The 15,873-nt window shown below is 41.6% G+C and overlaps 1 protein-coding gene across 2 annotated transcripts in view; it reads right to left on the bottom strand.

Moving 5' to 3' along the window:
• Positions 1–15,873, bottom strand: part of ANO1 (anoctamin 1) — an 84,169-nt gene that overhangs the window by 24,319 nt on the left and 43,977 nt on the right. Inside the window, exons 6-12 of one of the 2 annotated variants that reach the window (XM_068398637.1) lie at positions 14,438–14,492; positions 11,532–11,583; positions 8,870–8,935; positions 8,317–8,372; positions 6,762–6,803; positions 3,139–3,203; positions 2,447–2,581 (exon numbers count right to left, since the gene is read on the bottom strand). In XM_068398637.1, the coding sequence (XP_068254738.1) occupies positions 2,447–2,581; positions 3,139–3,203; positions 6,762–6,803; positions 8,317–8,372; positions 8,870–8,935; positions 11,532–11,583; positions 14,438–14,492 (471 nt within the window). The remainder of the gene's footprint in view (positions 1–2,446; positions 2,582–3,138; positions 3,204–6,761; positions 6,804–8,316; positions 8,373–8,869; positions 8,936–11,531; positions 11,584–14,437; positions 14,493–15,873) is intronic. The other variant, XM_068398636.1, reaches the window with a different exon arrangement.

The following is a 15,873-nucleotide window of genomic DNA, read 5'->3' on the forward strand; positions in this document are numbered from 1 at the left end:
AGATATGGAAGAAGCATGGTCAGTACAGCTCCACCTTCTGTGATCCAGTGATCTTTTCTCCTCTGCACAGCATCTGTTTCTGGTCTGTAGGACCATCAGATACTGCCCTCACAGTGCTTCCCAGCTCTTGCCCCAGCAAGCAGCTCTGTCCATAACCTACACCACGGTAGGGGCTGAAATCCTCATGTGATGCTGCTGTCTCCCTCCATCCCCAGCCCTACTTTTATTCCAGGGAATAAGAGAGAGCATTATGAGAGGCATACAGAATCACAGAATGTTAGGGATTGGAAGGGACCTCGAAAGATCATCTAGTCCAATCCCCCTGCCGGAGTAGGATTACCTAGATCATATCACACAGGAAGGCGTCCAGGCGGGTTTTGAATGTCTCCAGAGAAGGAGACTCCACAACCTCTCTGGGCAGCCTGTTCCAGTGTTCGGTCACCCTCACCGTAAAGAAGTTTTTTCTCATATTTATGTGGAACCTCCTGTGTTCCAGCTTGCACCCATTGCCCCTTGTCCTGTCAAGGGATGTCACTGAGAAGAGCCTGGCTCCATCCTCATGACACTTGCCCTTTACATATTTATAAACATTAATGAGGTCCCCCCTCAGTCTCCTCTTCTCTAAGCTAAAGAGACCCAGCTCCCTCAGCCTCTCCTCATAAGGGAGGTGTTCTACTCCCTTAATCATCTTCGTGGCTCTGCGCTGGACTCTCTCTAGCAGTTCCCTGTCCTTCTTGAACTGAGGGGCCCAAAACTGGACACAATATTCCAGATGCGGCCTCACCAGGGCAGAGTAGAGGGGGAGGAGAACCTCTCTTGACCTGCTAACCACACCCCTTCTAATACACCCCAGGATGCCATTGGCCTTCTTGGCCACAAGGGCACACTGCTGGCTCATGGTCATCCTGCTGTCCACTAGGACCCCCAGGTCCCTTTCCCCTACGCTGGTCTCCAACAGGTCTGCCCCCAACTTGTACTGGTACATGGGGTTGTTCTTGCCCAGATGCAGGACTCTACACTTGCCCTTGTTATATTTCATTAAAGGCATAAGGCTCTATGCTTGAGCCACGAAGATGATCAGAGGGCTGGAGCATCTCTCCTATGAAGACAGGCTGAGAGAGTTGGGGCTCTTCAGCCTGGAGAAGAGAAGGCTCTGGGGAGACCTTCTAGCAGCCTTCCAGTACCTGAAGGGGGCCTACAGGAAAGCGGGAGAAGGACTTTTTACAAGGGTATGTAGTGATAGGATGAGGGGGAATGGTTTTAAACTGAAAGAGGGTAGATTTAGATTAGATATTAGGAAGAAATTCTTTACTGTGAGGGTGGTGAGACACTGGCCCAGGTTGCCCAGAGAAGTTGTGTCTGCCCCCTCCCTGGCAGTGTTCAAGGCCAGGTTGGATGAGGCTTTGAGCAACCTGGTCTAGAGGAAAGGTGTCCCTGCCTGTGGCAGGGGGGTTGGAACTAGATGATCTTTAATGTCCCTTCCAACCCAAACCATTCTATGATTTTATGATTCTATATTACAGTAAAAAAAAAAAAAAAAAAATCATTCTTGGTTTGAAACACAAACTACAGCAATAGATAAAGGACAAGGGAAGTGCTGAGTATCAAGAAACTGGAGTTCAACCAATTTAACTTCTCTGCACTCCATCTGTGAAATAGCAACAGTGACACTCCCTTTGACTTTCTTCAACTGTTGGAAGAGGAACAAAGCAATCTTAATGAACAAAAAAAAATTATCTCTTTTTCGATAGCCATTATCTGCTTTGTTACTTGCTGTTCATGCTTGTACAAACGATGTAATTTTCATCTACAGCTGATGATGCATGTAGGGCAGATAATGCAAAATCATAGGGCTTTAAAATATAATACAAAACTTACTAAAAGATTAAAAATAGTAGGACATCAAGATTTTGTTAATCTGACCACAATTGCTTATTTTAGGCATGTATATTCTTGATCCATCTTTATGTCACACAATGCCCTCCTCAGCGTTTTACGATGGGAAGCACTAAAACCTATCATTACCAGTATTTTGTTGGGTTGTTTTAACATAATGATCTGAGTTAGGAAAAAAGAAAAAAAAAAACCACCTGAGCAACCAGCCAAGAATTATTTTTAGTACATCAATGCAAACTCCGCAAGTAAGATTAACAATAAACGCTAACGATTGAGAAATGTGCTGCAGTTCTGCTGCCCACTCTCAGCCCTTGGTAGCACTCCATCGCTTACTGGAAGCAGAAATCGGTGGGACCACAAGCTCCAACCAACATGGATTAGGGTGTTGGGTTGCAGGTGACACAGGACAAGCCCTAGGAACCAGGAGGCACAGTTTCAGCTGTGCTCGCTCAAGGTACTAATGACAAAAACCCTTCTAGAGAAAGGTAATGTTTTACTTTGAGTTTCTAGTGGCCTCCAATAATAGAATCTATTTATTTATTTCTTTTACCTTGGTATATTCTCATCCACAGTTGCACAGCCGTATAGGAAAACAATAATCCCTACAATTGAAGCTGGAATAAGCATTTGCGTATAAACTCCCAGCCAGGCAAAATATAGTCCAATCTTCTCTCCAAAGTATTTTCTGAAATACATTAAAAAAAGAAATGAGAGAAATGCTTCCTATTTCTTAAAATATAACATGGCTAAAATTACAAATTGCAGCTGGATTAAGCATGGAGAAAGTAAGATCTGATGACCTGTGGGAATTTTTTTCTTCTCAGAGGACTCTCTTTCCCATGATGCTTGGAGTTAATCCAGAGATACAGGCACCATGAAAGCAAGTCAGTCCAACAAGTCATTTTTTCCCCCCTTGTGTTTCTGCTGTGTAAATTGGCATCTTTGGATCTTCTGTAAGCTAATAGTCTTAAAAAAGCACCTCATTTTCTCCAAGCTCTCACCAGGAGCAAACAAAATTCATTAAAAACATGTTCGCTGTGAGCTTTCACACTAGGTGGGATACATCAGCGTGTTTCTAAACCCACAGAAAACTCCTTTTCTCCCAACAAACTTCCCATTCTCTGGAGTCCCCTGGGGTGGCACCCGAGGGCAGCATCCCTGCAGGGACACCTGCACGAGCATCGCTGCACACAGCCTCAGCGCTGCCCCGTGGAAACATGACGTTAAGGGCTGAACTCTCACCTCACCAGGTCAATTGGCTGATATTTGTAAAAGACTCCGTAGCTCGCCCACTCCTCACACAGGAGCTGTAAAACAGAAAGGTCAGGCGAAAGCTAAAGCACCGTGTTACACGAGTGTTTTCTCCTGCGGTCCCAGCAAACTGCAGAGCTCACGCTGTGGATCTGGTCTCACCACTTTGTGGTTTCCACACATAATCTGCCAATGCACGCAGTCTGCATTAAGTATTAAAACCAAATTTGATGATTTGGCATGCTATATTACAGTGATGAATTCTAGTATGTTAAAAGGCTCTTCAGCAGCTGGACTGATGGATAACTACAGCAGGGACAGGGAGAGTAGTCCTTATTTTATGATCTGTAGGATCATAAAATCTGCTAGACACCTGTAGGAAGTGTCTAGCAGAAGGGATGTGAAGGATGAATATGCTTTGAGTTACAAGACAGGAAAAAAAATAGAATAAACTGGTTTGTTTTCACTATACAAACTATAATATTCAGCATCCATCAAGAGGTGCTGTGCAGAGGTGCCTCAAAGGCTGCATTTAAGACTTATTCAGCTTTAAACTAAAAGAACATGATGATTTCCACTCATCCTTTTGGTTAGGATACAGGCCAAGGAAAACAATGATCCCCATTAGTGACTTATAAAATTGAATCCCTCACAAAAATACGTTCTTTGAGACCTTCAACTTATCCTTTACTTCATAAAATACATAAATAGCACTTCTCAGATCTGATTTTTTTTCTTAAGTCAGTTCAGCTAACAGAGAGAAATCAGTGCGTGTACAAACATACTGGAGGAGATGAAGTGTGCTCGCTGGCCACCCAGCCATCACCTCCTTCGTGGGACAAGGGGAAGAGGAGCTTTACATCTGCTTGTGAAGTCAGGTTTCCCTTTACTGCTTCTCTCCCTGCTTCAACCCAGTGACATGAACTTGGTAGCAGGATGTTCCTGGACCATCTATTGATATCTCAAGGAGATGCTTTGATGGTCACTTCTGCTTTCATTAATTCATCTGGCAACATCATCTTTTTCCTTTTTTCCTCTTCTACTGCTCTCTCAAACGTAAGAGCATGAACTGATTACTGCCAACGTGTTTCTTTTCATTGAACATTGGGTAAAAAAGATTTTTTTTTAAAAAAAAAAAGGCAGAAAATTTCAGAGCTCGGTTACACAAACCGCCATGGGTGGGTGAGGGCTGCACAACCACCTCAGCTGTGGAAGAAACTGCAACGGGGAACGAGACCTAAATCAGTTACCGTTACAGGGAGGGCAACATTAATCTTGTTCATAGAAGAACAGAGCAAACAGGACGTTACTGCTTAAATCTGTAGGCTATTTCATCATGAGAAACTTGACATATGTCAGCCTCCTACTTTTCTCCAGTGAAATGCAGCAAAGCAAGGAAGGGCAGACCGGCAGTCCCGCTGCCACCCGTACCCATCCCTGCTTCTCGCATTTTATCACAGAGAAGTCACACATGAACAATGTTTCTAGAGCAGTTTTGCAATTCTCCTGCCAAATCATTAGCACAAACCTTCCAAGCTGGACTGCTGTGCTTCTCATGCAAATGGTTCGAGGCATTAAAAAAATACTTCTTTAGTTTTACAGAAATACGACATTAAAAATATAAGTGGAATGGGGATTTTCCCCTCTGCAACCCAAAATAATTAATCTTTATTAGCTTCCTTACAATAGTAAGAGCAGAAACTGAAACCTAAAGGCAGGCCTTTATTAAACAGCAACATTCTAGCTAATTTTATTCTTTTTTTTCTTTCAACCATATTTCCAAAAGTTTAAGGCCAGCTGCCTATGTTTGGAAAACACTTAATGACTCGGGTCACCTCAACATCCGTGTGCACTAGCTGAGACCTTTCCTTTTATGATTTTTTTTTTTTTTAACTTCATTTTTACAAGCTAAGTTTGTGCTGGAAATTAGATTCCTTTTCTGTGATCTAAGCTGGTCAGGCGTATCAGGAAAACACTAAACTAAGGAGATTTTGCATCAGTGCCATGTTTCAGTTTTGTACAGCACTTCAAACTAAATTTGTGCCTAAAGTACAAATGAATTCTCTCATTTATCCTGACGTTTAGCAGCCTGATATTCAAAGCACAGCTTCAAAGACATGATTAGAGGAGATCAGCGCACTAGCCCTAAATATTTACTTCATTTCTATGCCTCAAATCTTTAATTTTATTGTTAAAAAAGGCACAAGCCTGGCCTAGCACTGGATTAGATTAAAAAAAGCTTCAAGAAACCAGAAGAAACATGCCAAAACACACCAAAAGATTATTTGAGGGAACTGGATGTAAAAAGCCAAGGTAAATATTTCCAAACATGCAGTGAACTTGTGAAATGAGTGAATCTGTGAGGTTTGAGAACTTAGTAATAAAGATGACAATCCAGACGCTTTGAGAAAACATGGACTTTCATCCTATTTTTGGTTGAGCAATGTGTTGCTCAATAATGAAATGACAGATAGGTGGTATTTTTAACACAAATCAATAGAGGCAGGGAAATAACAGTCACTGTCTTTTGATGAACCATTTGCACCTTAAGGGCCAGCAGACCTTTAATTTCGGCTACCTATTTCCATACGACCAGTTGGAGGGCTTTGGATCTGCTTTTCCTATGACCTGAGCCCCTGCTGGTCCACAGCATTTCTTTGGAGACGTGTCCATGGAACAAACTGAAAAGTCTGAAAGACCAACATATGTTTGGGCCCAACATTTGGGCACCCAAATTTAATAGCTCCTCCTTAGAGAACTGGTTGCAACCTTTCAGTTTTTGTCTGATATGCAGAAAAAAAGCCTATCTTCTTCTTTAGATAAGTGTGACCAGAAGTATGTAGTAATTGCGCTCTGAATTTAAGAAATCAGCATTTCTGCAAAGGGTAAAAAATTTTCTTTTACTTATGAAAAGTATTTCCTTAGAATAATTCCTACTTGTTTTACTACAATGAGCAAACATCTTTTAGTATACACGCAATAAAAACAATTTAAACCGGACTAATGCAAAAAATAATGCATCAGTATACATCCACAGGGCAGTCTCTGACTGAACAGTGCACATTAAAGCTTTGCTGAGAATGTCTCTTTTCTGATAAATATTCATTCTTTGCCTTTCCCAATAACTTTTATGCTTCTGTTTTCAATCACCTCCCTCCCCTGCCCCAGTTCTGATCCTCACACTCCAGATCAGCAGCACATTAATTCAGTAGAGTTTGCGGTGCTGAGACCGGAGCTTGCTGTCGAGCGAAGCAGGATTTATGTCAGATATGGGTACCAGAATATGACTGAGCACATCCTCATCAGAGCTGGCCTGAAATTACACCATCTGAATTTTAGCAGGAGTTATATGTGAAGAATGCTGCCAGTACTCTTACCAACATGGCAAGAAATATATCATTATCAAGCTTGGTAATTTATACATATCCATATTGCATTCCACATTTGGGCAAATTTAAGCACTGGAAAGTACTTCTGTACTTCTACTGCTTGGAATTTAGTGCCTTTTTGTGGTATTTTCTGTGAAATCTTGGCAATCATCCAGATTCCAACAGGTGACTTTTGAGGCTGGGACTCTTGTGAATATGTTAAACCCCCTTTATATATCAACTTACTTTTCTGTCGTTAGGTTCAACGTTTTCACCTTCATAGTCACCCTTTAAAAAAAGAAAATCTGCGTCATTCAGTGAGTCGCGCCCAGAGCTGCTATGCATCTTGCATACCCACGTATCCCACTCACTTAATGCATCAAAAACAGAAAAAGCAATCTGTAAAATAATGCTGTATTTTAGGAGTTCATTTGTCATAGCACACTTTGTCTTCTGTCATCAGGCACATTAAGAAAGAGTAATAATATCTGTCACTGGGGGGAAAAGGAATGAATAAGTGATAAAGGTGGCCTAAAAATGTCAAGGGAAAGGATGCGGTATTGCCATGGTATTTGGGGTTCAGCTCAGTCCACTTGAAAGAGAAGAGACCAGCTGAGAGACTGATCCCTATCCAGACTCTCCAAACACTCAGGGCTGATTAGATTTAAGGTTTTAATTTGGAGCTATTTTTAAATATGATAAAGGAGTAAACTAAGACAATAAATAACTTATATACAAGACTATCAGTAGCTGTCTAAAGATGCGAGACAAGTACATGCAGAGAAATTTATTTAATCTTTCTGGATTTCTAAGTGATATTGCTGCAGTTTAAGAGTGCCTGACATTTATGATAAACATCAGGCAGATAAAGAGGCTGTTCTGGTCTCAGTTACACCGAGATAAAACACTCGCGGTCCCGTGTAAAACCAGTGCGAGTGAGGGGAACAGAAAATTAGGAAGACACGCTTCATCTTCACATCCCACACCGGAAAACCGGCACCAGGCTTGACAGCCCCGTACGCTCACACAGCCAGTACATTGTGAGCAGCACGACTGCCACGTCCCCTTGACATCTGTCAAGCCTTTCTGTAAGTGCCTAGCTAAGAGCACGTGTTTGTCAGTTCTAGTCGTACCTTGAGCCTCTAAGTAAAAACATCATCAGCATCCAACTGCTGCTGGATCCCCAGCTCGAGTATGAGTGCCACCAAAATTCCTTGCCTCTCTCTAATCCTCTTGATGAACACTATGGTTGAACACACTCTGACATCTTACTGAACTGCTCAAAAGCAGATTTCATCTAAGGTCTACAGTCACATCCAGTCCCATGAAACACGTCACCTCAAATTCTCACTTACAGTTTTCCCTCCAGGGGCAACCGATCGCACGGACACACAGCCACTGACATCTCTCTACTTGCAAGGGGGATGCCAGGGAGATGTGGATGAGGGAACTAGCCACTTGGTGCCCCATGAATAAATATATTTCCTAGAACTGATGCCAGGGACCTCGGGAGCAGAAGGTCAGAAGCTAACAGAAGCATTTCGGTTGCTAAGCCAACTCTTCTAATGTTACGTTCAAACGTCACTTATGATCATCAGAGGTAGAACAGAGGTGGGGAATTCATTAAAAGCAAGAAGAGGGATGGAGACAACCTGCAGAAGTTACTGCGGTTGTGATACAAGTGAGCAGGAAGTCAGGATTCAAACACTCGTGTTTGGGATGATGCCACTAATACGTAACACATTAAGGATTTCTTGGTGTCAGATAATAGACATGTAAAATATATTCTAAGATCACTTACATCATGCAAAGGATATGCAGCACTGTAAACTCCATTGGCAAGCAGACTGGTGATCCCTTGAAAAATAAAGATATAACAGTTATTTACAATTCCGTGGTTAGACAGTCTCACTTTATCATCCTTCCTGGAGATTTCCCACAAAATAACAGTCATTTGGTCAGATAATGATTTTTCTGCCATCTCATTCCTTTCCATGTAGTTTCGTTTTTAATCATATAGGTTATTAAACATGACTCAATTTTATGAAATGGAAAACTGCAGAGAGCAAGAGGAAGTCATATATATTTGAGAATCAAGAATTAGAAGCCAGTGACTTGAAATTAGTCACTAAAATAAATTACGTTTTCTGAAAAGTCAGTTTGATTTAAGGGCAAGCCTGCAGATTTGAAAGTGTGTAGCAGAAGGCTCGATCACAAGGAGCATTCTGGAATTGATGGCATACGGGAACACTCATACACACGCATCATCCACACAAAGTTTTGAATTCAGATTTCAAGATTGATTAGAGAAATTGTAGGGAAAGCCTTTGCGAAGACCTTGGCGTAATACTTACCATATTTACCACATTTTCGTCTTTTATTTAAAAGGGTAGTTTCCTTCTTTCTTCCCTCTCCTTTCCCTGTTTACACATCCGTTTATTAGTGACATGCATGAGGCTGAAAGCAGTTAATGCTTCATCTATAAATTGTATGTGGCATAAGGGACCTGGAGGAGTCTTGCCTTCCCGGGTGTGGTATTAACGTGTAAGTTTGGAGGAGCACAACAGCGAGGGGCTCTTCGACACTGCAGTTCGCTGCACCATTCCCAAAGGTCACGGGGCTGGACCTGGGACCTTTGAGGGCTGTAGCACGTTACTTCTCTAACGTTCGTGCTGCAGCTGCTGGCATTAATATAGCTCCTTCCAATTATGGGGTGTTACCCACGTCTGAAGGTGTCGTGTTATCCGTGAAGGTACATTTGGGGATTCAACAAACCAGTCTTGGGTGATAAATCAGAGCTAAGTCAAGTACTTGTCTTTGTGCAAGGCTAAGCTGATTAATGCCAATAAAAAAAGAAAAAAACCTGGCCACTAGCATCGTGGAGAATTTAAAAGGACTTAGAAAAAGAAAAGAAAAATGACGTGCTACAGTGTGCTCCATGTTCCCCATCAGTTCATTGCTAAGAGAAGAGTGTGGGGCTGGATTTGAAGGAACAGCGACTCTGAACCAGGAAAGCTATCACTGTAGGTTCACAGAGACATTTTTGATTGTTCTTGAAATGAGACTTTTTCAAGTTCATTAACATTTTTGAGATACTAATCACCTGCTGGAGGAGCTGCTCCAGGAGTGCTCAGTATCCTGCAGTATCATTAATTTTCAAAGTCCTAGCTAAGATTATGTAGTACTATGAATTGTCTGCAAATGTTGTAGAAACAACTAGTGAGCAGACAAATTATTTTTCTAGGGCTGTGCGACCGACCGAAGAGCTACGTAGTACCCTTCTACATATCAGTACTTAACTATGAAGACAGAGACACATTTTCGCAAATCTACAAAATAACTAACAAAGACTGCAGTGTTCGCTGGGCAGCCGCCTTTTTCCTGCTGGGCAGAAACGTGGCAGCATTATCTGTGTTTGCTCAAATGTGTTTGCAGCCTTTGCTGGGTTGTAACCCAGCATTCCAGCACTGCGACACAAAGGACCCGATTGAGTTATGCTGAGTGTACCCATGGACAGGCTGGCCTAATGACATTTTTATTAGGTATACTGTGTGACTGTGCCAGTCTCAGGTACAACAATCCAGGAATCCTAACACTTTACTTTCCTTTAGCCTCTGCCCTGTTCAACTAATCTCTAATGTGTTTCCCATTTCTGGACCAAAAAAAAAAAAAGAAAGAAAAAAAAAATCAAGTGAATAACCAACTCCAAGGCAAGAATTCAAACTGAACTGTATGACCTTCCCCTTTCAAAGTGCAAATACATAACTTCCAATGAAAATGATTCAGCACCAGACTCAAAAAGGGTCCTGAAAGTCACAAATTAATTTGGATTTCCCATGCTACAGGGAAACAGTACTTCTGTTAATACTGGCTGAACACCAAAATTTAGTGTATATAAGGACTCAACAATTGTACATTGTAAGTTCTTATTTCAACAGAAAAGTCAAAGCATGGAAGTAATTTCTGGCATAATTCTTCTTCCATTATTTGATGTATTCTAAGCAGCTGATGGGTCAATATTGAACAGAACTACCTGTAATTCAAGTTCCCATTGTTTTATTTAACTGCTTGTAGGCAAGTAAATGCTGTAACAGATTCCAACAGTTATCAAACATTTTCTTCCATGTTCATGAGCTTTTCTCATATAAATTTGTTTGTCGGTTGTCTGTTAAGAAGCTTGGATATGAGAGAATTCAGCCTTACACCTTATGTAATTTAGTTTACCATTAACTTTTTGTCATCTTTGGTCCCACAGTCAAGTATACACCTATATATCACGATACGTAAAAAATAAAGTATATAACAGTTGAACAGGAAAAGCTGCCAACAAATCTTTAAGGTGACCTGATCTGCATTTCATGTTTACCTGCATTATGAATGTAGTTCTTAGAGCACGAGCCCTAAGGCTGAAATCCTAAAACTACTGGCCGTGGCAGTACAAGCTTTGCACCCACTGCCTTGCAACCACTGTTTTGAGGTCTAAGAGATGGGCCAGCTTTCAGTGCATGCCTTAGTCCTTGGCCGTTCCACTTAGGACAGTGTTTCAGGCAGTCATCATTTAAGACCATTTCATTCAAGTCATTGAAAAGTCATCCCATGATAAAAATGTGAGGTTCCTGCTTAAAAAGCATGGGCCAAGCCATAGAATTTCACCGCAGTTATTGAAATTCATGTAATACCCTCATCCGCTTCAGTGAGTGTAAAACTGAACCAACGCAGAGCACATATTATCCACTGCTTTATATCACCATCCAGTCCTGCTGCAAAGGACCTAACATCTGCAGGGGCCATATGCTCACTTACCATTTAATTTAGAGACGAATCTATAAATTCACATTTGAAAAAATTCCAAACAGCTACATTAATTAAATTAAATTTCCAAATAAAACAATTATATCCACATACATCAAATTAGTGAGCAGGGGAAAAACCTAAACTCCACAGCCAGTTACAACTTGCAATTATTTTCAATACCTGAAAATTACATCGATCTTAAAGCTAAATAAAGTTCCTTACCCATGCTATATTTTGCTTTGGTACAGGTTGTTCTTTTCAATATTTCATAAACCTATAGAAGTAAAATAAAAGAAAGGAAAGGGTTACTTCAGATACTGCCAGTGAAAAGCACAATCTTTTGTGTGTACAGCTCAAATATTGGCAAAACCAAGATGTCGATGAAGTCATCACTCTTTAATAAAAGTCGTGGTATTCAGGAGAGCAGGGCTTAAAGATTTTCATGCAAAGTTACCTGTACAAGAGAGAAAGGCTTAACTAAATAGCCAGCTACCAAGATAACTGATTGGAGGAAACAGGGTTTCATCTAACCATTCACATAGCAGAAACGCTATTTTTGCTCGTATCAGACATCGATCAAAGAGCAGAAGCCCTCTTCTCCCCGGACCAGGCGGTGTGCAGGGCCAGCTCTTCCCTTGCCTCCGACGGCACAAACTGGCTTCAACCCAAGGACTTCAGCAGAGCTTCAGGCTCATAATGTGTACGCAGCCATTTATCAGAAACTGGACTAACACCAGCTGACCTTAAAACTTCTGAGCTTGCACGACCTCAGTGGCAAAAGAGATGTATTTATTTTACGACTTATTGCATTTATGGTCAAATAACCTTTGCACATCTCAGCACACCACCCGAGCGGCCAAGCTTTTGCCCCGCGCCTCTCCTGTGCGGTGATGCTCTTCAGCAAGGCAAGCGCCCAGCCGGTGCGAGGCTGGCAGGGGAGCGGGCAGCAGAGGAAAACCAAGGGCAAGAGCTCCTGCTGCCCATTGCCTGGCCTGGATGGGGAGCCGCGGGCTGGTTCCCTGGGGATGTTTGCTAATCCACGTGCTAACTCAGCTGCCACTTGCCCAACTCACGGAGGGAAGCGAGCGAGGGCATAGGAGGCAAGCCCTGCAGCTCATCTGCCTGTTGTTGTCTTGTTGCCTTCTAACTCCAGTGAGTTAAAGGGCTGTCACAGAGAGATTTCCAGTTATATAATGGTGTGGGGTTTTTTTTAAAAAAAATTAAAGTTCTTTGGCGTAATTTCTATTCATCAGAGATTCACAGGGAGTGACTAGATTCCTGTTCATTTTGCAGTAGGCGGAAGGGTCAATATTTGCACTGCGATTTAAAAATACATATGAGAGAGGCAGGAGATAACTTTAAGAAACAAGAATACAAAGGGAAATGCACGTGGGGTAAAATGATGCTGCGAAACGTCCAATGTGTCTTTTATTACTGAGTAATTTACAGGGATTTCAAACAAAGCAACATACTACCAGCATTATTGTTATATGCCCAGTGATCCTTGAGTGGTGTAAAAAACCCCATCCCTTCTCTTTCTCCCAGCCTCTGCTATGAGCTCCTCTTGTTCCAGTCCATTTTTCAGTAAGTCTTGCTCACCCTCTTGTCCTATGGTGCCATTTTGCCTTGCTACCTTTCTCAGACAGCTTGTTGTCATGAACTTTAACTCTTCATTTGCTCCCTTACGTTTCTTGTACTTACAAGTTTTTCATCCTATGTATCTAGACATATAAAAGAAAGTCTACAAACGAAAGCTGTGCTTTTTTTCAATCTCAAATGAAACGTTTTATTGCAAATAAACCAGGTCAATGTTTGCCTTTTTCTTTTCTATTTCTGTGCTGCTGCATCTGCTTTCCCTGGTCAAACTCATGCAGCCCTGATAACCTGCACTCACATCAAATCACTGCACTTCAGGCTACAGGGGAACTACGTCGTGGGGTCCACACACTGGAATTTCAAAGCAGGAAAGGCAAGTTAGATATCTTACACCCCTTATCACCGTAGCAATAAAAGACAGCTAGAATTGTGATATAAGCTCTTTTTGAAACCACTTGGCATCCAAAAGGCTAATTGTTAAATATAAGATAAAAGCACGCTCACAGTCACATTCCAACGCACCGATTAGCAGCAGTGGAATGGGGCAAAGAGTCCACATTATACTTTGAAAAGTGTTTCAGCAAGTGCTGCTTGGCATGGTCCCTTCCAGCTGCCCTGGATGTCACAAGAGCTGTCCTCTCAGTTCACCCCTCAGTGGCTATAAAGGAGGCTACCCCTTCTCCCCCACTCTAACTCACAAGGAAGCACTCAAATGTAGTTTGTGATATCGTAATTCCTGTATTAGGCTTCATTTCTGTAAGGGGACTGCAGAAGTTTAATTACGGGAGGAGAAGTCCCATGCTAGCACTGAAGGAGTAGAAAGACCCTCCAACACGAAGGCAGGAATGGCTCAGCCCAGTCCCAGTGCTGCGTACGTGTACATCACACTTGCTAGCGTAACAGAGGTGAACAGATGCGTAAATGATCAGAACAAGATGCAATTTTCTGTCCTTGTTGCATTTGCTTCATGTAAACTTTAATGTTAAATAGAAATCATAAATAATGTCAAATAATGTTACATAAAAATCATAAACCTCAACACTTAACACCATTCTAGAGAATCACCCCCCAAAACTATCAATAATATTCCCTATAATTATCTGGCTGTTTCATTGGAATTTGTCTTGGGAGATTTCCCAGCATTTTATAAAAAGAGTAATATATTGTTACAAAAGGTAAATGAGTCACAGGGGTGCAGGTAGCTGGTGGCAGAACCAGCGGTAGAATCTAAATCTGTTCCTTTCTGGTGATACGTCTACTAAGAAATTATGTCCGAAGATTAACTGTGAACTAGAAAGAAGATCCAAATTATTTTCCAAAAGGCAGCAACCTGTTAGCATCAAAGACTATTCATTACATAAGTTAAAGCTGGAAATGCTTTATTTATAATTTCAATAACTGATGTCACAGGCGATCCCTGGCATTCGGTTAAGGTGAACTTGCAACAGGTATTGTACTAAAGCTGGCAAAGGGGCAATTAACACCATGACTAAGGCACTATCCACCATAAATTATTTATATATAGTACTTACTATAGTGCTTCTCGTTTTGCTGTCAAAGAAGGAATCTCTGTCAGACAAATCAAATCTGTTAAAAGATTAGAAGGAAGCCCATTAGGTTAAAAAAAAAAGCCAGTAATTTCCTGCTCTTGTTGACTCCTTCAATATTTTTATTTCTCCTGGGAATCTCTCATAGCTAACAGTAAAGAATAACTTGTAGAAACCTTGTTAAAAAGAAAGCCCATCCCAACTCTCATATTTTAAAGAGGCCGCTTATACGTTTCACTGGTTTTATATATTTATAGGTTTTTCTGCAAAAAAAGAGAGACCATTGATGCTCATTTAAGTTGAATTCCTGACCACTGCTGGCCTTGAATTTCTCCTAATAATCTTTACATTTTGTCTGTACCTCAAACCCTATGAGGCCTCTCTTGCCTCCCTTATTCAGCACAAACACAGGTGGTCTCACTGAAAAAAGCCACCACTGCAAACACTGTGAGGCACATCCACACCTAAGCTAAGGAGCATCTTCTGGGCTTTCTCTGAGCCACCAGGCTCCTTTGCTGCAGGAACATCCTATGTTCAAATAAATATAAAAATACGTTTCCTGCAAGTCCAAGAACATGTCAAACATCACATGCATTGACTGGCTCAACTAACATACACAACTCCATCAGTGTTCTGCATATCAGGAAACATTTCTTCACTGAAAGAGTTATCAAGCATTGGAACAGGCTGCCCAGGGAAGTGGTGGAGTTACCATCCCTGGAGGTATTCAAAAGACGAGTAGATGTGGTGTTTAGGGACATGGTTTAGTGGTGGGCTTGGTAGTGTTAGGTTAACGGTTGGACTCTATGATCTTAAAGGTCCTTTCCAAGCAAAATGATTCTATGATCTCTTGGTTAAAAATTAACCCCCCTGTATGTATAGTGAAGAAACCATGCCCTAGCACTGTCATTTGTTCCAGCTGGCACATACGTAAACGCAGCCTTCAAAGCTTCTCCTCTGGGGTGCTGGCCAAGGAAGAGCAGCAGCAAAGCAATCCAGGGAAGTCGAAACTTTGGCTGGGCCCCACCTCATGATTTTTTTCCTACACCCACATTTGCAGCTATTCTTACTGATCCGAAATCGATGGCAAAGCTACTATGGACTTCATAGCATTTCCAAAGTCAAGGCCTGGTTGGCAGTACTTGTGTGAGCTGCCCACACCAGATGAATGAAATTATTCTGAAATTTATCAACCCACATCTCTGGCTACAAATTTGATTGAGCATTTTATTTTACATGGAAAAGAGACTATTGTAAACCACATAAGAAATCTTGTTTGGCAGTCTAACAGCTGATACGTATAGTAATATAGATACGTATTCTATACCACAACAGCAGCACAGAGATTTCACAGAGGGGCTCTACAAAGCCTCATTCCTCAACAGTGAGCCAGGAAAAAAAAAAGAAGAAATTCACTGCAA

Source organism: Nyctibius grandis, chromosome 4, assembly GCF_013368605.1.
Source record: "Nyctibius grandis isolate bNycGra1 chromosome 4, bNycGra1.pri, whole genome shotgun sequence".
Taxonomy (NCBI): Eukaryota; Metazoa; Chordata; class Aves; order Nyctibiiformes; family Nyctibiidae; genus Nyctibius; species Nyctibius grandis.